This window comes from Dryobates pubescens, chromosome 20 (genome assembly GCF_014839835.1).
Source record: "Dryobates pubescens isolate bDryPub1 chromosome 20, bDryPub1.pri, whole genome shotgun sequence".
Taxonomy (NCBI): Eukaryota; Metazoa; Chordata; class Aves; order Piciformes; family Picidae; genus Dryobates; species Dryobates pubescens.
Genome location: NC_071631.1, coordinates 867,278 through 888,275, shown reverse-complemented (window position 1 = coordinate 888,275; position 20,998 = coordinate 867,278). Strand labels below are relative to the sequence as shown.

The 20,998-nt window shown below is 61.8% G+C and overlaps 2 protein-coding genes across 2 annotated transcripts; one reads left to right on the top strand and one right to left on the bottom strand.

The window, feature by feature from the left end:
* Nucleotides 1-1,013: 1,013 nt before the first annotated feature.
* On the top strand, nt 1,014-2,887 carry SH3BGRL3 (SH3 domain binding glutamate rich protein like 3). Its single transcript, XM_009908562.2, has 3 exons — nt 1,014-1,226; nt 1,539-1,706; nt 2,040-2,887. Exons 1-3 carry the CDS (start codon nt 1,044-1,046, stop codon nt 2,103-2,105), a joined length of 417 nt encoding a protein of 138 aa, XP_009906864.2. The 5' UTR covers nt 1,014-1,043; the 3' UTR covers nt 2,106-2,887.
* Nucleotides 2,888-4,465: 1,578 nt separating this feature from the next.
* UBXN11 (UBX domain protein 11) lies at nt 4,466-14,235 on the bottom strand. The gene is made up of 12 exons (XM_009908563.2): nt 14,229-14,235; nt 13,896-13,996; nt 13,156-13,207; nt 12,093-12,169; nt 11,556-11,670; nt 9,592-9,809; nt 8,985-9,062; nt 7,726-7,846; nt 6,576-6,676; nt 6,261-6,328; nt 5,404-5,556; nt 4,466-4,649 (listed from the first exon to the last, which is right to left on the bottom strand). Exons 1-12 carry the CDS (start codon nt 14,233-14,235, stop codon nt 4,484-4,486), a joined length of 1,257 nt encoding a protein of 418 aa, XP_009906865.2. The 3' UTR covers nt 4,466-4,483.
* Nucleotides 14,236-20,998: the final 6,763 nt, after the last annotated feature.

Below are 20,998 nucleotides of genomic sequence, written 5' to 3'. Positions count from 1 at the left end.
GGCTGGTAAATAAAGTCAGCAGGGGAAGGTGGTTCACTTTATCACAGTCCCCCCCTGACCTTCATGGAGCTGAGCCCTCGCTTGTGACAGTGCTGTGGTGCTGAGGGGCAGCTCTTGTTTCAGCTTAGAGCAAGATTTACAGTGGTGGTGGTGGGGGAACACTCCTGGAACTTCTGCTGCTTGGGTACTGGTGGTTCACTCGGGGGCTGTCAGCCCCAGGTTTGGGGGAAATGCTTCTGCTGTTGCTCTGTGGTTAATTTCAGACCAAATCTGTTCTGTTCTGTGTGTTTTGGCCCCTGCTAGTGCTGGCAGTAACAGAGGGGTTGGGTTGCTGTCCAGAGCTGCGTTCTGCACCTGGGGTGTTCCATTTCTGGTTGTTTCTGTTCCTGGGCTGCTGCTGCCTTGTTCTGAGCTCACTGGGCCAAGGCTGTTTGTTGAAGCAGTTTGTCCTGATGGGGAGGGTGCAGAGCAGCAGGGTGACAGCTGCTGTCCTGCTGTTCATCACCATCCCCTGTCCCTGCATCCTCCTCGGGGTGCAGGCTCTGGTTCCCAGGTGCTGTGCAGGGTCCCCTCTGCCCCCGCGGCGCTGTCTGTAGGAGCCTGGCTGGCAGCATCTCGGCTGAGCAGCCTCCTGCGGGGCTGGGCTGCCCAGGCCGTGTGGGGGCAATGTCCTCTCCTCATCCTCCCGCAACCCCGGCCCCCGCTGGCTGAGACGGGCATCCCACCCGGCACGCCTTGGCCCTTCCTCTACAGGGGCAGCAGGACCGCGCTCCCCCCTTGTCCCCCCCTTGTCCCCCCCTTGTCCCCACCTTGTCCCCCCCTTGTCCCCCCCTGTCCCCCCTTGTCCCCCCGCCCGCTGGCGCTGGGCGATCGCAGCGGCCTTGCTCTCGGCCGCCGCTTTGTACCGAGCGTTTCGCATCCCGAATAAAGCTGCTGTGGCTCCACTCGTGCCGAGCCGCCCCGTGGGGGCCGTGCGTGGGGCGGCCGCGCTGCCGGCGGGGGCCGCCCGGTGCCCGCCCGGTGCCCGGCGCCGCCGACGCCGCATGCCCGCGCCCGGCGGCGCCATTGGTCCCGGCAGTCACATGGAGGGCGGCGGCGGCGCCGCCCGGTCCGTCCCGGTCCCTCCCTCCGAGCCTCCCTCCGCCGGGCTGAGCGCTGGGAGCGGCCGCGATCGCAGCATGAGCACCCTCAAGGTCTACAGCACCTCGGTCACCGGCTCCCGGGAGGTGAGCGGCGGCGGCGGGGCTCGGCGGGGCGCCCCCGGGGCGGTGTCCGTGCCCTGGGCCGGGTCTCTTCCCCTCTCCATCCCGGGCGTCCCCTCCCCTGCTCACGCTGCCCCGTCCCCTCCATCCCCCGAGTCCCTCCCGCTCCCCACGCAGGAGCGAGCCCGGTGGCCGGGCGGGCTCTGGCCGGTGTCCCGCAGGGGGAAGCCAGCCCATGAGCCCTGTGCCGAGCGCGGGGCGTCCTGGGCTGCACGCTCAGCCTCGGGGCTCCTCTCCCCCTCCCCATAACCTGCCCTTTCCCACCCGGGCTTGCAGATCAAATCCCAGCAGAGCGAAGTCACCAGGATCCTGGATGGGAAGAACATCAAGTACGAGCTGGTGGACATCTCCCAGGACAATGCTCTGCGGGAGGAGATGAGGGCCAAGGCAGGCAACCCCAAAGCCATCCCGCCCCAGATCGTCAACGGAGACCACTACTGCGGGGTGAGGCTTGTGCTCGGCGGGGCCGGGGGTGGGGCCGTGACCCTGCCCCCCTGTTTTGGTTGGGGAAGATGTGAGGACACCTTCCAGGTGTTTCTCCTGGGGTGTACCAAGCACTGCCAGGGCTGAGGGAAGGGCTCTTTGGTGGCTTGTGAGAGGTGGAACCCGTGCAGGGGGCCTCTGGGGGGCTGTCCCCACCCTGCCCTGTTGGCTCCTGCATGCCTGTCCCCCATGCTGTGACCCAGTTTGTGCTGCACCCCTGGGGACCCTGTGCTGCCTGGCAGGGGGGAGCCTGCAGCCCCTGCCTGCTGAGCAGCCCTCTGGCTTTCCCCACAGGACTATGAGCTCTTCGTGGAGGCTGTGGAGCAGAACACCCTGCAGGAGTTCCTGAAGCTGGCCTGAGCCCCTGGCTGCCCTCCTCTCCTGGACTCTACCTGCGTTCCTGAGCACCCTCACCTCCCACCACCTTCACTTCCAGGCTGTCAGCTCTGTCCTGGCACCATGACCTCTCTCCCAGCACAGGGGAAAACCCATGACCAAAACTACTCCTTGCAGCTGTCTCCAATTCCCTCCTGCCTAACCCTGGGATCATCTCAGAGGGATCCAGAGCAAGCTTGATGCTCCCTGGGAACAGAGCTGGGCCTGGCTCCCTCCACAGCTTCCAGTGCCTCTGTGAACAGCAAAGCCTCTGGGGCTGTGGAAGTGCAGCTCCCTCAGCCCTCTCCTCTGCAGGGAGAGCTTCCCCTTGGGGAGGGAAGGGCTTAGGCTTGCAACTTACTTCCCACTTCTCCCAGCTGCTGTTGAAATTGTAACCCTGCTGCCTCTCTTCCTTGGGTTTTGGTTCTGTTTTTCATCTCAACTGCAGCTCCTGGCAGCTCAGGTGATTGTTGTTGTTGTTTGTCTGTCTGTTTGGTTTTAATTTAATGCACAAATACTGCACAGAGCTGGGGCCTGGCCACCCCCTGCAGGAGGAGGCCCAGGCTGGGCAGCTCAGGCTGCTGGCACTCTGCTGGCACTTGTCAGGCTGCCCAGGGCGAGGATCAGTAAGCCCTGGAAGTGGGACCCCTGGGCTGCTCTGGGCTGCTGGGGGCCTCCCTGGTGAGGGTTAGCAGCTCAGGGCTGCTCCAGAGCAGCTGATCCTGGGGCTGCCCTCACTCTGCTCTTTGAGTTGGCTTTTGCTTGGGGTTTGGTTTGGTGGTTTGGTTTTTTTTTTGCAACCTGGACCAAGTGCATTTTGTTTTCCTGCCAAAAAGCAAAGTTTATAACCAGTGTTGTCTTCAGAGATGCTATTAAATGTTACTGTACCTTTCCCCCATGGCCCTGCTGACCTTCTTTGCAGTTTGCTTTTCACTTTGACTGCAGGTTAGCCACCACCCTCTGTAAAGACTGAGTCATTTCCAGCTCCCAGGAGCTGAGGCAGCTGTGCTCTCTGCTGCAGCTCCACACAGCTCTTGACACCTCTAGAGTGCTGCTGCTAATCAAAGGCTCCCAGGACTTGCTGAATCCCCTGCAGTGTGCTAGTGACAGGAACCTCTCTGAAGCAGCCTCCTCTGCAGGGCAAGGAGCAGGGCAGGGACAGCTTCAGCGAGAAGCAAAGCCCTGCTTGGCTCTAGACCAGGTTGCAGAGGGGCAGTGGAGAAGGCTGCCACAGGAGAGGGTTTCCTGTGTCTGCTGGAGGTGGCAGAAGGAGGAAGCAAGGCTGTGGAAATTGAGTCAGTGGTGCCAGGCAGCCCATGGCAGAGCTGCAGTGGTGCTTCCTGAACTGGAGCTCTGAGCACAGGGTCCTGGGTGAGCTCTGGGCATCCTGCCCCTTCCCACAGCAGCTCTGCCTTTGAAATCCTAATGGGCACAGGAACTGCAGCTCCAGAGATGGTTTTATTGGGAGCCTTGCCGGGGGCTGGGCCAGCAGTGTGCAGGGCCTGTGCCGAGGGGGAGCCTGCCGGGAGGCTCTGCCTGGCGCCAGGGGGAGTGCCGGGGGCTGGGAGTCGAGGGGGAGCTTGTCACAGCTGCAGGGAGGAATGTGCTGCAGAAGGGGGCTGCAGAGCACAGCCCCAGCACAGCACAGCCAGGAGGATGCTTGCCTCAGGGCTCAGCAGGGAAGCAGAGGGATCCAGCTCTTCTCCAATGACAGGGTGTCCTGTTGCAGCACCCAGCTCCTGCCTGCTGGAGGGAGGGAAGGAGGGAGGGAGTGGGGCTGAGCCTGGTGTGGCTGGGGCTGAGCCTGGGCCTGGCTGGGGCTGAGCCTGGGCCTGGCTGGGGCTGAGCCTGGGCCTGGCTGGGGCTGAGCCTGGGCCTGGCTGGAGCTGGGGGCTGTCCAAGGGAAGGAGTTGTCCACGTACAGGAAACCCAGCAGCAGGATCTGCTGGCTCTGTCCCAGCACTGCAGTGGCTCAAGGCCTCCAGATCTTGCTTCAGCAGGGACTATCTGACTGCTGCTCTCGTGGTGTGAGTGCAGCTGAGACCGCTGGGGAGCGCTGCATGGAGAGCATATTGCCCCTGGCTGTTTGTCCTGCTGCCCTGGAGAATCCCCCAGCCCAGCACCAGTGCAAAGCAGGTGGCCTTCCTGGGCTGGGGATCAGCCTTGTGCAGATAAGAAACTAGACCTAGACCTAGAAAGGAATCCCCCTGCTGCCAGAGGGAGAGGCCAAGCTGCTGCCTCCAAGCTCTTCTCTCCATCCCAGGTCACAGCACAATGAAACCAAAGCTGGAAGGGCTCCCACTCCGTGCTGAGGGTGCAAGGCAGCTCCTTCCTGCAGGGCCTGGGGGGAGCAGCTCTTGCTGTTAAGCTGTGTGCAGCCCTGACCCCCGCTGTGGGGAGAGGTCTCTGCTCCTCAGCAGCAAGCAGGCACTGGGGGTCAGGCCACATTCCTGCAGGCTCCTGGAGTTGTCCACATACACCCTGTGGGGAAAGGTGCTGATGATCTCATAGGAGGCAGAGTCTCCACCCCTAGGAAAGAACAGCCCAAACTTTCCTAAGCACAGCATCCCCTAAGGTTTTCTCTGGGCTGCTCTGGCTGCCCCAGCTGTGCTTAGGTAGGAGCAGCAGCAGAGTTGCACAAGCACTGGGAAAAGGCTTCCCACCCAAACTGCAAGCAGCCAGGAGCAGAGTGATTGTTCCAGGCTGCACAGCTGCAGGGGGAAAGGAAGCTCTCACACCCCAGCTGCAGGGAGCTCCTCAGGGGCTCAGCCTGAGGCCAGGCCTGCAGCTCAGAACTAGAGTGGGAAGAGGGGAGAGCGAAGGAGTGCCCTCAGCCATCTGGAACTGTCCCCAGAGGGCAGTGTGAGCCCTTGGGCAGCGTTAAAGGCGCTGGGGCACAGAGCTGGCTGAGCTAAGGGTGGTCTTCAGCCAGGCTGGAGGCTGCAGCGCAGCTTCCAGGCTGCACCAACCCCTTGAGAATGGTGGCACTGGTCAAGTGAGTGGTGCTGAGGAGCTGGGAGGAGGCAAAGGCAATGCTGGGCCTGGTTCAGTGGCAAATGTGAGAGGCCAGAGGAGGTTTCCCTCTGCTGCTGAGCCAGCTTCGTGCTACAGGTGGGCGTGAAATGCTCTGAGCTAAAGGTCACCCTGGCAGCGCTGCCCAGGGGGCATCTCTGCGGGAGGAGCAGCTCCTGGAGCTGGACTAACCCTCAGCCCTGCTTGGCTCAGGCTGCTTGATGAGCTCCAGGGCCTCCAGCAGCAGCCCAGAAACCTTCCCTGGGCCTACCTGGTGAGCGCCAGGCGCCGGCGCAGGTCCCCGATGGTGTCCGTGGGCAGCAGCCGCAGGACCTGGCTCTGCTCCCCGCCCTCGGACTTGACACGCAGCCTGCAGACGGCAGGGCCAGCAGCCTCAGCCTCCTTCCCCCTGCAGGTCAGACACCTGGGTCAGCTGAGGAGGGAGGGCTCAGCTGGGGGCAGAGCCTGAGAGCTCTCAGGGCTCTGTTTGCCCTTTGGACGTGCCCTGAGATGAGCAAAGCTCCCTCTGGGCGTGGGCGAGAGCAGCCCCTGGCCCAGGCTGCTGCTTGGTGCTGCCCCTGCTCCAAGGTGCCTTGGAAAGGAGGCTGCTGGCCTGGTTTTAGCTTCCTTTTGGATCAGGGCTGTCTGGAAAGTACTTTGTCCTACTTTTGGTTTTGATTAAAAATACTCTGCTTGCTGCTCTTCTCTGCTCCTCAGCTCTCTGTGTCCTCCCTGCCAGGAGGCTGCCTGGGGGGAAGTGCTGTGTGTGACCTCCCCCTCAGCTGCCAGCTTCCTGGGGGCATTCTGCCATGTAACATCCCCACAAACAGCTCCTTTGCTGGTTTGGGCTTTGCCAGGTGGTTGCAGACTCAGGGCAAGTATTTGACAGCAGTAAGTAAGATGTTGAACCACAGAAGCCTGTGGCAGAGGTCACCAGCTGGGCAGGGTCACCAGGACCTCCCAAAAGCCCAAACTTGTCTTTTTCCCCCTAATGATCTCTGAGGTGTAAGATAAAAGGGCCAAGTCCACTTCGTTCCTCAGCTGAAGGCCCTGAAATGACCTCTCAGTGATGAAAGAGGAGGAAGAGAAGAGCCTGAGAGGGCAGGGGTGGAGGGGCTGTGCCCATACCTCTCCAGGACAGGCAGCCTGGCTGTCTCCAGCAGGTTCTCTCTGCTGCTCTGCACTCCTCCAGAGCCCTGAAACCAGCCCAGGTGAGCTGTCAGCACTGCCTGCCCTGCACACAGAGCAGCCAGCGCCAGGAGAGCCCAGGGGCAGGTGCCCAAGTGCCACCTCTGCTCTGCTGGAGCCCTGCTGGGAGGAAGAGGAGGCTGTGCAGAGCTGAGGGAGGCCTCAGAGGGAGGTTCCAGTGCTGTGCAGGGTGCTGAGCCCAGGCACTCCCTGCTGGCCTCCTCCTGTGGGTGCTTGGGGGGGGTCTGCTCCTACCTGCTGCACAGCTCTGGCTGAATCCTGGACCCTGGTGGCCTCTCCAGGTGTTGATGGCTTGGGAAGCTTGGTGAGAAACTGCTCCAAGGAGAGCTTGGGACCTGCCAGAGCAGAGGGGAGATGAGACCAGGTGTGGCCTCTTGTACATGATGGTCCCCTAGGAAAGGCTGAGCTGGGCCTCTGTGCACCTCCTGTGGGAACAGGCTGAGAGGCTTGGGGCTGCTCCGCCTGGAGACACCCTGGAGGCTCTGGGGAGACCTGGGAGCAGCCTTCCAGTATTTGAAGTGGGCTACAGGAGAGCTGGAGAGGGACTTTGTACAAGGGCTTGGAGTGACAGGAGGGGGATACTGGCTTCAGACTGGCAGAAGCTGGATTGAGATGAGGCATTAGGAAGGGATTCTTCCCCAGGAGGGTGCTGAGGCTCTGGGACAGGCTGCCCAGAGAAGCTGTGGAGGCTCTAAGCCTGGGAGTGTTCAAAGCCAGCTTGGATGGGGCCTTGAGCAGCCTGGGCTGCTAGGAGGTGACCCTGCCTGTGACAAGGAGTGGAACTGGATGGTCTTGAAGATCCTTTCCAGCCCAAACCCTTCTGTGCAGCAAGAATGCAGCAGCCAACAGGGAGAGCTCCAACCTGCTGGAGCTCCTGGGCTCCCCAGCTGGAGCCTGCCCCACTGCCTGCCCCAGGAAAGGGCTGGCAGCAGCAGAGAGCAGCTGCTGAGCACACAGCTGTGATGTGCAGCAGGCACAAACCTCCTCAGCTCTGCTGTGGGCAGGAGAAACTGCCCCCTGGTGACTCCTGCAGGCCTGGGGGAGCTCTCACCTGCTGAGGGTGTGCTTGGTGCTGCTGAGGGTGGAGCTGGGAGGAGCTGTGGCCTTCCAGCAGGGCAGAGGTGGCTTTGGGAACCTGCTGGGTTTCTGCTCCTCTGTTGCCAAGCCTCATTCTTTAGGAGGATTCAGTGATGAGAGGAGCCTGGCTGGCTGCCAGCTCCTGAAGCAGCACTGGCACTGCCAGCACAGGGCCCTGCCCCAGAAGTGTGCCCTTCCTTGCTGAGACCCTGCACAGTCCTCTCCTACCAGCTGGACCACCCTGGAAAGCTCTTTGGGAGCTGTAGTTGTGGAGGTTGAAGAACGTGGAGCAGCTGTAAGGAGTTACCTGGGCTCCCAGGGCTGTCCTGCACCTCACTTGCTCTGGACCTGCCAACCACTTGGCCAGGGCCAGGAAACCTCCCTGGAAGGTCTCTCTCCTGGAACACCACATCCCTTCTGTCAGTGACCTGTTGGAGGAAAGCCAACTGGCAGAAGCAAATCTGACTGCTGCAGAAGCATTGGAACCACAGCAGTGACAACCCAGAGTTGTGAGCCCCAGAGCAAACCCTGGGAGCTGCTCCCCTGGGAGCTACTCCAGCTCTCCACACTGCAGGCAGTGCACTTTCAGCTCTCTAGCAAAGCCAATCCTGGCAGGACCAGCAGGTGCCCAGGATCTCCCCTCTAGGCCACAGGGGAGCTGTTCATCTGTCTCAGCAGGCTGCTGCTTTCCATGAGCTGGGCCTCCCCTTTCCTCTGCTTCCACACCTGGGAATGTTATCTGGCTGGAAAATGATGTGAGAGCTGGAGGTGAGGGCAGAGCAGAAGGAAGCTGCAGTGGGGGCTGGCAGGTGGCTCTGACAGGGCCCCAGCAGTGCAGAGAGCTGAGCAGGCTCTGCCAGGCTGAGCCTCCAGTCCCTTTCACACTGTGTCCACTCCACAGGGGCTGATTGACTCCAGAGTGCTGGGCTGGCCTGTGGCTTGTGGCCATGGAAGCTCGAGAAACACAGCCCCAGGAGCTGTGCCCTGCTGCCCTGCAGGGGGAGGCCGGGGCTGGGGCTGTGCCCTGCTGCCCTGCGGGGCTGGGGCTGTGCCCTGCTGCCCTGCGGGGCTGGGGCTGTGCCCTGCTGCCCTGCGGGGCTGGGGCTGTGCCCTGCTGCCCTGCGGGGCTGGGGCTGTGCCCTGCTGCCCTGCGGGGCTGGGGCTGTGCCCTGCTGCCCTGCGGGGCTGGGGCTGTGCCCTGCTGCCCTGCGGGGCTGGGGCTGTGCCCTGCGGGGCTGGGGCTGTGCCCTGCTGCCCTGCGGGGCTGGGGCTGTGCCCTGCTGCCCTGCGGGGCTGGGGCTGTGCCCTGCTGCCCTGCGGGGCTGGGGCTGTGCCCTGCTGCCCTGCGGGGCTGGGGCTGTGCCCTGCTGCCCTGCGGGGCTGGGGCTCTGCCCTGCTGCCCTGCGGGGCTGGGGCTGTGCCCTGCTGCCCTGCGGGGCTGGGGCTGTGCCCTGCTGCCCTGCAGGGCCAGGCCAGGGCTGGGGCTCTGCCCTGCTGCCCTGCGGGGCTGGGGCTGTGCCCTGCTGCCCTGCAGGGCCAGGCCAGGGCTGGGCTCTCACTGCTCACCTGCAGGGGGATGCCATCTGGGTAGTGCAGCTGCAGCTCAGAGGGGAAGTATCCATCGATGATGTCCTGCAGGCATTGCTGAAAGAGGGAGAGCTTGAGCTCCTCTCTGCCCTGTGTGGCCCAGGCCTGCTCTGCTCTTTGGGGGGTGCTGGGCAGAAAGGATGCAGAAGCCACAGCAGCTCTAACTACTCCCCAGAGTCATCCAAGTCCTCAGTGGGCACAACCCTGAAGCCAGGAACCATCCCAGCTCAGGCTCCCTGGGGCTCTGAGCAGCCTGCTTCTGCTTTTAGGATCTAAGCACGAGAAGAACTTCTTTACCTTGTGGCTGGCAGAGCCTTGGAGCAGGCTGCCCAGGGAGGTGGTGGAGGCTCCTTCCCTGGGGCCCTTCAAGGCCTGCCTGGCTGTGCTCCTGTGTGATCTGCTTGAGGTGATCCTGGCCCTCCAGAGGTCCCTTCCAAGCCCTAACTCTGATTCTGGGGGGAGCTGGAGGTCTCAGCAGCTGCTCCTTCCTAGCCCTGGGATGAACTCCCAAGCCCTGCTCCCACACCTGCCCTTTCCTGGGGCTGCCAGGGCTCCAAGCCCAGCTCCTCCCCAGCCCTTTCCATACCTGTGTGGCTGGGTGCTGGTAGGGCTGGAAGGGTCTCCCTGCCAGCACCATCCCATTCTGGTACAGAGTCAGAGGGAGGGCTGCTGGCTGCCTCAGCTGAGCTCCCCCAGCTGTCAGCTGGATCTGAGTGATGCCTTCCCCAGCCAGCAGGTTCAGATCCTTCACCTTTGCCAGGATCAGGTCAAAATCAATCTGCTGCTGGGAGACAACAGCTTCACCTGTGGAGAGGGCTCAGAGTCACAGGGGGAAGGGGCTGCCAGCAGAGCAGCTGCTGCCTCCCTGTCTGACTTTGGGGTGCATTTCAGACCTCACACTTTGGGGCTGTGCTGCCTCTCCACCCTTTGCTCTCCTGCACAGGGTGGTGTAACAGGGCTGCTGTGTGCTGGGGGGGTGTGAAACCACAGGGCAGAGGGCAGCAGGGCAGAGGGCAGCAGGGCAGAGGGCAGCAGGGCAGAGGGCAGCAGCCCTCTTGCTACAGGCTGGAACTCCAGAGCCAGCTGCAGCCCTTGAGAATCATCCAAGAGTTGTGGCTGGAAGGACCTTTAAGATCCTCCAGTCCAACCCTTCTCTAACTCAGCCAAGGCTGGGGCTAAGCCATGGCCCTCAGCACCACAGCTCTGCCCCTGTGAGATCCCTGCAGGGATGTGGACTCAGCCTCCTCCCTGGGGTGGTTCCAGGCTTTGAGAAGCCTTCCAGTGAAGAAGTTTCTCCTAACACTCAGCCTAGACCTTCTCAGGTGCAACTTGAGGCCATTTCCTCTTGTCCTGTCTCTTGCTCCTTGGGAGAAGAGATCAGCCCCTAGCTGGCTCCAGCCTCCTTTCATTGAGCTGCAGAGGGCCAGAAGGTCTCCCCTCAGCCTCCTTTTCTCCAGCCCAAGCAACCCCAGGTCCCTCAGCTGCAACTCACCTGACCTGCAGACCTTTCCCCAGCTTTGTCACCCTCCCCTAGTGCCCCCACTCAGCTCCTTGCCTTGAGCTGTGAGCTCAGGACTGCTGTTAGCCCTTCATGTGGGGCTGTAAAATGCAGAGTCAGGGATTAAGCAGCTGGGCTGGACAAAGGGAGCAGGGCAGGCTTGGTGAGGAGGTGCCAGGGTAAGCACAGCTGCCTGCTGTGGCTGCCTGTCTGGGGGCTGCAGGAGGGTGGCAGGAGGAAGCAGTCAGAGTTGAGATGAGACAGAAAGAAAACTGCAGTCAGAAGGGGAAGTGAAAGAGAAGGAGGCAAAGCCCTTGGGGGCTTTCTGTTCTGCTTTTTGAGAGGTGACAAAGAAGGAAAGCAGGGTGGGGAGGAAGCCATCCTGGGAAGGGGGAGCTGAAAAGAATGCAAATGAATTCTGCTGCTTCCCTCCTCCTCTGCCCTCCTGCACGTGAGGGAGGGAAGAGTGCCTGAGCTGATGCTTGCACAGGGCTAGGGAGCAGCAGGGCCTGACCAGCACAAGTGGTATCCTCTTGTGCTATCCTCTCTCTCTTTCCTCCATTACCACTGCCCAGGCAGCCAGGGCCAGGCATGCTTGGACCCCATGCAGCACAAGCAGGTCTCAGTTAAAGCTGGGAGGAGAGGCAGGCAGTGCTCAGTGATGAGGGCAGACACTGGGGGTAAGTCACTGCACCCCTGGGAGCACCAAGCAGCTGGGGCCACCTTCCACCCACCTTGGGCCAAGGCTGTTGGAGCAATCAAGCTTCAGCCCTTTGGGAAGCAGCTGCCCTGAGGGTGTCCTGCAGCTGCCTGGGCCAGCAGGTTCTGCCCTCCTCCTTTAGGCAAGGCTGGCAAAGGACAGGTGTGGAAACCCCAACCCTACTGCCTGGCTCAGCTCCTGAACCTGCTGCATGGCTCTGCCCTGTGGTGGCCTCAGCACAGGACCACAAACTCCCAAGGCCCCAGTCCTGTGCCTCTGCTGCTGGCCATTCCTTCTGTGAGAGTGCAGCAGGAGCTGGGGCAGCTGCTTCAGCAGGGTGCTGGTGCTTTACCTGGCTTCCAGAAGCTCCTTGCTGGCAGCTCTCCCTCATCCTTGCCTGGTTCTGCATCTTCCAGCTCTTTGTGTCCCTCTCCAACCCAGACCAGGCCATAGTCGCTCAGGAAGCGCTGTCAGGGGAGTGCACAGGTCAGAGCTGCAGAGCTTCAGGCAACCAGACATGGAAGAGGGCTCAGCTGTGACTGTGAGAGCAGAAGGGGAGCTGAGAGGCTTTGTCTTGAGGCTCTTGGGCCCTGGCAGGGTAGTTTGTAGCAGCTCTACTTGCAGTTAGCAAAAGGGCAGGTGAAATGATTGGTGGTGAAGCAGTGATGCCCCAGGAGGAGTCCAGCAGGAGGAGGCTTGGAGGAGGCACCAGTGTTTGTATGTCAAAGCCCTGCTGCCCTGCAGCTCACCCCCAGCCTGCTCTTCCTTTGCAGAGGGCTGAGGTGAGGATCTGTGAGCATCAGAGTGGCAAAGGCCAAGCAGCCTGGGACTGCAGTGAGCTCCCAGTGCAGCTGCAGGTGGCTCAGGGCAAGGGAAGCAGGTGGCTCACCTCCATCTCCCAGACCTGGCTCTGCAGCTGAAGGCTTCTCCTTCCCAGCTCCTCTGCTGTGGATGAGTTGGGAGCAGCTGAAAGGGAAGACTTGGTGTGGGGGCTTTAATGCACAGGAGAGAGATGCAAAGAAGAGCTGCAGGCAGCCTGTGGCACACAGGCAGCACCTGCCTGCCCCAGCACTGGGCTCAAGGCCCTGCAGGGCAGGGGCTGAGCATGAGCTCTGCACTCTGGGCCCTGCTGACAGACTAAGAGGCAGCTGGGAAGGGCAGCAGTGCAGCTTTGGGCTGCAGGGAGCTGGTGTGAGCAGTGCTGCTTGCACCTGAGGTGGGAATCACTTGGCTCAGTCCTGAGGAGCCTCTTAAAGCAAGGAGCAGCTGCCCACTAAAGCTGGAGCCAGAGCCCTAGGCTGGAGCCAGGCTGCTCTGTGGTTTAACAGGCACCTTCTTGTTCTCTGCCCAGGAAATGGAGCACTCACCACAGCTTCATGCTGCTAAGCTGTGGTAGGAAATGTGTCTGGGCTCAGCTGGAGAGCTGCTGGACTCCAAGGAGCTGAGCAGGAGGGAAACCCTTTGGTGATTCACTCCAAGCTGGGTTCAGTTCAGAGCTTGCCTCACAGGGCAAGGAGCCTGAACCTGTTCAGGGCTCCCAGGAGAGTTTTGCTTCCTCAGCTGGGAGCAGCTCTGGGTTTTTCTCCAGCCTGTTTGAACTCTGCACTGTTTACCTCTTGTTTTGTTGCTCTTTTTCCTGAGCACCCTCAGGTAGCTGTGTGCCTGTTCTGTGCTCATGGAGACTGAGTAACCCACAGAAAATAGGGCAGGAAGCTGCTGGGGTTTTCTCACTGCATCAGAAGGGCTGAGGAGCAGCTGCAGCTCTGAAGTGTGGCCCTGCTTTGGCAGCCAGCACCACCTGTGTGTAACTGATCCCTCCTCACCTGAGAGGCTCTTGGGTCTTCAAGGCAAGAGCAGCTCAGAGGGGAGCTCTCCAAGCTTGCTCTGTTTGGGTGCCAGGAGCTCTGCAGCACTCCCACAGCGAGGTGCCAAGGGCAGAACAGTTTTATTACCTTCCTGCTGCAGAGCCTTCATCTTCTCTTCAAGTTCAGCAATTCTCCTGTCCTTCAGCACAAGAGCAATGACCTGGTTTAGTTCCTTGGCCTTCAGGACCCTGAGGCACAGCTTGCACAATTAGCCCTGGCCAGCTGGGTCAGTGGTGCTCACACTCCTGCCCCACTCAGACAAAATGAGGGGCAGGGAGGCTGAATCACCTCAGAGGTGCTTTAATTAGCCCCAAATGAGGGGTGGGCTATAAATAAAGTGCCCCAAGAACAGGTGAGGGACATGCTGACCTCTCTCTCTCCTCTTCCTCCACCTGCACAAGAGCTGTAGGCAGGCCCAAGGACTCCTGCCCTGGCACAGCTCCTGGCCTGGACCCAACCCCAGCCCCCCTGCAGCCTCCCTTGGGAATGAAAAAGAGGATTTCTTCTAAGCTGCAGTAATCAAAGAGGTCTGCTCCAGGACAGCTCTGCTGTGTGAGCAGCTCCCAGTGCAGAAAAGGAGGAGAAGAAAGGTCTGAAGCCAAAGCCAGCAGTGCTGGCAGCTCTCAGCAGGTGCTGAGATTCTTGGCCTCTCCCCTCTCCCACCCCAAGGGCTGGTAAAATTGCTCTGTTGCTTGGTCAAGGAGCAGAGCAGGCTCCAGCTCAGTTAGGCTCAGCCCAGATGAGGTCTGAGCAGATGTTAGCACTGCTGTGCCTTCAGCCATCAGAGCAGGACACTCAGCAGGCTCAGCAAGGCCCAGGGGCTTTACCTTCACTTGGATTTCCTGTGCTTGTTCCTCTATTTTCTGTTCCAGCAGAGTGATTCTTTGCCTCAGGAAGGACAGGGCCCCTGAGGCAGTGCAGGCAGCCTCTGGAAGCACAAACAGGTGGCACCTTTCTAAGCTGGGGATCAGTGCTGGAGGCTCATCTGCACCCCAGGGAACCCCACACAAGAATCCAGCAGGCAGGAGCAGGGAGCCCTTTAGGGGTGCTGGGTAGGAATCTGTTGGCTCCTGGCTGCTAAGGAGATGGAATTAGCCCTGGCCTGGGGTGTTAAAGCCCACCTGATGGCCCAGAACCCCCTGACTGTGGAAGAACCTTACCCTGCATGTTCTTTCTTTTCAGGCTTCTCCCCCTTGAGCAGCAGGGGAGGCTGCCCTGCACTGGATCCTTTGTCCTGGGAGACAGGCTGGCATCTCCTGGGAAGGGCATGGAAGAAAGAAAAGAGGTCAGTGGCTTGGCTGTGACCTCTCCAAAAGCAGGTAAGGACAAACTGGGGTTATGCTGAGGGGAAAAAGAGGGCAGGAGGAGGCAGAGTGTTTCAGTCCCTTCACTCCCATAAGCTCCTCAGCTAACTACCCACTGGTTAAGGGCCAGGCCCCAAGGGAAGGTAAAAATCTCAGCAGCAGAGAAGACTGAAGACAAAATGAGGCTCAGAAAGAGAGCAGGAGACTGAGACAGAGCATTCTGCACTGCACAGGGAGGCAGAAGGGGGTCCTGTGGGGCTGCTTTAACCAAACCAAAAGACACTCTGGGATGAACAGAAGCAGCAAACCTCACTGAACGTGGTAAGGGAGTTTTTGCTCTAAGCTCTAGTAGGAAGGATGTGACCTAAAATGGAGCTGTAAAAATAGATGAGGTTCTACTGTGCTCTGGGGCTTGCTGAGGATGTGGAAATCTTTTGTTGCTTATCTGATTTGGGACATGCAGGAGAGAGAGCTGCAACCATTGCAAAACAGGTAGGAGGGTAAGGAAAACCTTGCTGACAGAGGCAATGAGCCTGGGCAGCTCTGCCCTGGCACTGGGGGGAGGAAGCAAAACCCCAAAGCACAAGTCCATTAAGGTTGGGAGGGTTTGCTTGATGGGCAAATTTGATAGAATGCTGGCCCCAAAGGCTCTCAAACTGTCAGCTGTCCTCCTCAGTCCACCTCAGTTCCTACACCCACAGCTTGCAGCAGTTCAAACCCTTCAGCCACGATCTGCTGCCTGGGAGCAGAGGGGGTGGGATTCGGGTGAGCAAGGTGCAGGGGTGCCCTCTGTGCCAGGGCAGGTGATGCTTGCGGTGCCATTGCAGCTACAGAGATCAGTTCTCTGCTCCAAGCTGACGGAGCTCTAACGCCAGAGGACCCTGTGGGCTGCGACTGACCCGGAGCCCTGGCTGCTGCTGGCGGCCGCTGCCAGCCAGGAACCGCAGCAGGTAGGGGATCTGGGGAGTTTCCTTCGCGCTGGGGTTGTTTCTCAGCCGGTCACAGCCGTGCGGGTCTCCAGCAGGCCGGCAGCCATCAGCTGCTTGAGGGAGCGCTGGCGAAGGGGCTCCGCGCACCGGCGGTTACCCGGCACGGGGCAGCCCGCCTGCGGGCGCTGGGGGGACCCGACGTGGGTGGCAGCGCCGGGGGCCACCCCGGCCTGTGCTGGGGGGGGGGGGAAGGCCGTGTGTGGGGGCGTCCCTCACGCTGTTGGGGGGGTCCCCGGCCGCAGGGGGTCCCCCGGTGCCGCCGCAGCACTCACCCGCGCTCAGCGCGCCGCCATCTTGTTGACGGGCGGTTGCCATGGCGACGAGCGGCGCTGCGATTGGCTCGGCCCTGGCCACGTGGGGAGCGCGGGACTACGGATCCCGGCGTGCACCGCGGCGGGGCCGCGCGGCCCAGGGAGGGGCCCCGGGCCGGGCCGCTGGGCGAGGCCGCGGGGCGGGGCCTGCGCTCGGCCCGCGGCAGCCCCGCGGCCGCTGGGTGGCCGCAGATGGAGCTGGGGCTGGGGGGCGGCCGTGGCTGCACACGAGGCGGCCAGCAGCACCCCGGCATGGATCAGCCGTGGTGCGGGCAGCAGGAGCGGGGCAGGGATTGTCCCCTGTGCTGGGCGCTGGTGAGGCCACACCTCAGACACTGCGCTCCGGCCTGGGCTCCTCGCCCTAGGAAGGACATTGAGGGGCTGGAGCAGGTCCAGTCTGACCACACACTGTTGCTGGTGGCCTCAGCTGCTGCTTTTGTCTAGCAATGCTCCCCCTCACCCCAGCACTGTTTGCTCCCTGATGCTCCCCCTCACCCCAGCACTCTTTGCTCCCTGATGCTCCGAGCTCAGACACTCACAGAATTGTCGGTGTTGGAAGGGATCTCAAGGCTCAGCCAGTTCCACCCCCCTGCCATGGCCAGGGACACCTCACACTACAGCAGGTTGCTCACAGCCACATCCAGCCTGGCCTTCAAAACCTCCAGGGATGAGGCTTCCACCACCTCCCTGGGCAACCTGTGCCAGTCTCTCACCACCCTCCTGATGAAGAGCCTCCTCCTAACATCCAATCTGAATCTGCCCATTTCTGTTTTGGTTGCAGTAACTCCACTCAGCACTCCCTGCCATCCAGAGACCCTTCCCTGGACCTCCCACCCACCACCACCACTCTCCTCAGCTCTCCGGGGCCCTTGGCCTCGCCAGTCAGAGAGGAGCGGAACAGAGGCTGATTTTTAGCACCTTTTATGGGATGTTTGCTGTCCCTCAGAGACTTTCATTTTGACACTTCCATGAGGTGCAGAAATCAACGAAATGTGGTGAAGCTTTGCTGCGGAGGAGCCCTCAGCTGCAGGCTGTGCTGTGATGCACTTCACCACCACAAAAGCAGACAGCAGGTGTGTGTGCTCCCTGCCTTGCAGTAGCTTCACCCCTTTCAAAGTGGCTTTGAGATAAGCAGATCTCTGTGCCCTGCAGCTGCAGGTGAGTGGGTGAGGAGCTCAGATCTGCTGTGAGGAGGCAGATCCTGGGCAGCTGGAAGGGTTTCCCTGATCCATTATCTGGAAGAGCCTACCCCAGGTGTGTAACTGAAACTCAGAGGGATGGCTTGGTCCCAGCTTCTGCCCCGAGCTGCAGGGATGGTTTGTTATGTGGTGCCCTTGTTGAAGTGTTGGCCTTGATTTGCAAACCCTCCCAGTGAATGTGGTGGGGGTTAACCCTTTGTGGTTGTGGGGCACAGGAGAAGGTGAAGTAGAGCTCAGCCTGGTGTGGTTCATGCTGGTGGGAAAGGAAGAGCAAGGAGCTCGCTGGCTTTGCTGGAGACAGGGAAGAGGAGCTGCTGCTGTGCTGGGTGATGGAAAAGCAAGGCTGGGAGGGCTGTGTTGTGTGGAAGGGTCTTTAGTGAGGTGGGAAAAGGCAGGGCAGGGAGCTTGCTGCCTCTGCCCAGGGAGCAGGAGCTGCTCTTGTGCCAGGTGATGGAAAAGCAAGGCTGGAAAGGCTGTAGAGCATCATCCCCACGTGGAGCTCCTCCAAGCTGTGTCTTGCATCTTCTAGCTCACAGCATCAGCAGCCACTTCCCCAAAACTGCCCTCAGCAGTGACTTCCCCAGGCCTGTGCAGGGAGGGAGGTGTGACTGGTGAGGCAGGGCCACCGGGCTGCTTAAAGCCTCCTGCCGCGCTCGCTGCCAGCAGAGGAAGTCTCAGGACGCGCTGAGAGCTGAGCCCCAAGCATGCAGCCCCTCCTGCTCGCCCTGCTCATCCTCTGTGTGGTAAGACAAACCCCACAGCATGGGGCCCTGTGAAGCCTGGGGAGGGTCCCAGCCACCTCTGTCCCCTGGGTGTGTTGGCAGCCAGGGCTGGGTTCAACTGGTGGGAGGATTCCTGCTGACCTGCAGCTGGGAACCGCAGCCTTTGGCTTTTTGCTTCACCTGATGATGTTGTTTGGCTTTAGCCTCGGCTGGCTGTGGCCTCTAAGGTCCAAACTGAATCAGAGAATCGTTTGTTTGGGTTGGAAAAGACCTTCAAGGCCATTGTGCCCAACCATTCTCTAGCTCCACCAACGCTGGGGCTAAGCCATGGCTCTGCCTCTTTGAGACACCTCCAGGGATGGGGACTGAGCCTCCTCCCTGGGCAGCCTGGGCCAGGCTTGGAGAACCCTTTCAGTGAAGAACTTGCTTCTAATAGCCAACCTAACCCTCCCCTTGGGCAGCTTGAGGCCATTTCCTCTGCTCCTTTCACTTGTTAGTAAGGAGACAAGACCAACCCCCTTGCCTTAAGACCATTGCTTCTATCCAGAACCTTCTCTGCTCTTAGCTCTCCACCCCACCTTGCAGCCTCTCCTTTGGTGTGGGGACACCAAGCATGGCTGCAGGGCCCCCAGAGGTGCTGGGCTCAGCTGTGGGGACGCTGGGTGGGTGCACACAGGTGGGTGCACAGCTGCCTGGTTTCCTCCTGTCCCTTCCCACTGTTGTTTTCCTTCCTGCAGGGAGGCTCTGTGGGGGTGCTTGTGCTGTGCTGGTGGCCTTGGCTGTGTTGTGGGAGGGATGAAGGTCCTGGTGCTTTTGGGGAGGTTGCTGCTCCTTGGAGCAGCTGTTGGGATGATTTTTGTGCCTGCAGCACGTTGATAACGGGGCCAGATTTGTCTGTGCTGATGTCTCACACAAACTCCAGGCAGCTGTGACCCACTGCAGGCTCCCCAGGGTGCAGTTATGCCTTCGGGAGTCCCACTCTGTGTCCAGGCAAACCAGCCCAAGGCCCTCACAGCACAAGAGTGATTGAGAGGGGCAGAGCTGGGTGCTGGGACCCAGTCCCTGGCCTTGTCCCAGCTCCAGAGGGACCTGAGGAATGGTGTGAAGCAGCGTGGGGGGCAGTGCACAGGGGCAAATGCTGTCCCTTCTCCAGCGACCCTTGTGGCTGTGATCCCTGCTGTGGGCATCACACACAGCTGCTTGTGCCAGGTACCCTGCACAGGCAGGGCAGGAGGGATGCCCACACCTTCCCTTGGAGGTCTCTTCAGAGACAGAAGGAACCTGCCCTGCAATCATCATCCCCTGTGTGCAACCTCCCTGCTTGCGACAGCCTGCGCTGCTGGGGCACAGGGGCCCCTCCTCCTCTCCCTCCCTTCCAGGGGGGGCATTTCCCAGCTCTGCTCCTGCACCCCAGGTCCTCATGGTCCCCCCCTGCAGTGGTTCGAGGGGCAGAGCCCCTCCCCCAGCTTCCGTTTTGCCAAACAGATTGCTGAACGCCTCTGCCCCGAAGCAGGGCAGCGAGAGGAGGCAGAGCTTGCCCGGCTTCCTCTCTGGGGAAAACCCCCAGCCAGGGCTGAGGGCTGCCCGAGGCCAGCAGCCCCCGTGTGCCTGCCCGGGGAGGTGCCGTGTGAGCACCGGGCTGCCCTGGCTCCTTTCTGCCCGCCAGGGCTGCCGGGCAAGGGCTCTCCGGGGCGTTTCTGCCCCGTGCTGCCCTCTGCTCGGCTTTGGAGCAGCGTTTTGACTCTCTTCTTTTCCAGTCCCTCGGCCAGGCGGACACGGGGAAAGGCCAGGAGGAGGCCCAGCAGAGCACCCGTGCTCCGACTGCCAAAGTCCCTGTCAGCAGCATGAGCCCGGCCTGCAGCAGCCCCCCGCTGCTCTCCCTCGCCCTGGGGCTGGCTCTGCCTTTCTTCCTGCGCCACTGACCCGGAGGGGGACACCATGCACCTCACCTTGCCCCCCCCAAGACGACCCTCCCCAGGGTGGCACCCCCTGCACCTCCGCGGATCCTCGCAGCACAGAGGCCCAGCCAGCCCAACGCCACCGCTCCCCTCCCTGCAAATCAAACCCCAACCCTGGCCCTGCGCCGCGCCTGAGAAATAAAAGCGCTGCCCTAGAGGCTGCTGGCTGGCTCCGGCTCCGGCTCCGCTGTGGGGCTACCGGGGGGCAAGGGTCGGTAACGGAGATCCCCCCACCCGCCGGGGGCTTCGACCCCCCGCTGCCGCTGGAGCCCTGCGACCTGGCTCCCCCAAAGCGCTCTGTAGAGCCCGGGAGGTGTCCCCGGCCCCGCAGCCCGAGCCTGGACCGCGCTCCAGCGCCCCCCTCAGGCCAATCGCACGTCAGGGGCTTCCACTCCTAACCAATCAGGCGCTGCCAAACTGCCTGCCGCTAGCCAATCAGGGCCCGGCAGGGGGTATATAAGGGTGGGAGAGGTTGGCAGCTGCTGCCGGTCAGCGGCGGGACGCAAGGAGGGGCGGCGGCGGCGGCGGCGGCGGCGGCGGCGGCGGCGGCGGCGGCGGCGGCGGCGGCGGCGGCGGCGGCGGCGGCGGCGGCGGCGGCGGCGGCGGCGGCGGCGGCGGCGGCGGCGGCGGCGGCGGCGGCGGCGGCGGCGGCGGCGGCGGCGGCGGCGGCGTAGGCGTAGGCGTAGCAGCAGCAGCAGCCCCCGGCGGGAGGGGGGGGATTTGTCTGCTCAGCTCGGTCCCTACGCACCGAGCGGGGCGGCCCCGGTGCGTTTGGATGATCCGCGGTGGTTTCCAAGCGCTGGAAGCCCAGCTGAGGTTGTACTGGGAGGCAGCATCCTCCTTGCGTGGCTCCTCGGGTGCAGGTGCCCAGCGTGGTGGGGGTCCGAAGGGACCTCTGGAGGTCATCCAGTCCAACCCCTCTGCTAAAGGAGGGGCAGCCGCCGCAGCTTGCCCCGGATAGCAATGGCCAGGCACTAGAGGGCACTGAGCACCAGTCCTGGGAACAGGATTGGGCCCTTTGCTGCAGGGCTTGGAGGGGGGCAAGGAGCTGGGGTGGGAGGCAGCTCCCCGGGGTGGGGGCTGCCAGGCTGTGGCCATTGCAAGGACAAGGACACCAAGCACTCAGAGCACACAGAGCTGGCCCAGCTGAGCAGGGCTGTATCTTACACACCTCCATAAATACAGTCAGAGGGGCAAGCTGGTGGGGAGGGGGCTCGGTAGGGAGGGGGCTCAGCCACTCTCTGGAGGGTCCCACGCTGGTTGTGTCTGTGGGGTCCTTTGTGAGCTACACACAGGGCTCCCCGGGAGGGAGGTGAGATCCTTCCTCTCGTGAGGGCGAGGCTGGAGGGCTCGCACACAGCAGCCAGGGCTGAGAGTGCTTGGGGTGCAGCATGTGCGGAGTACAAAGCCTCCCACCTCAGTGCAGGGGTGCTGCCAGGGTGTCCCC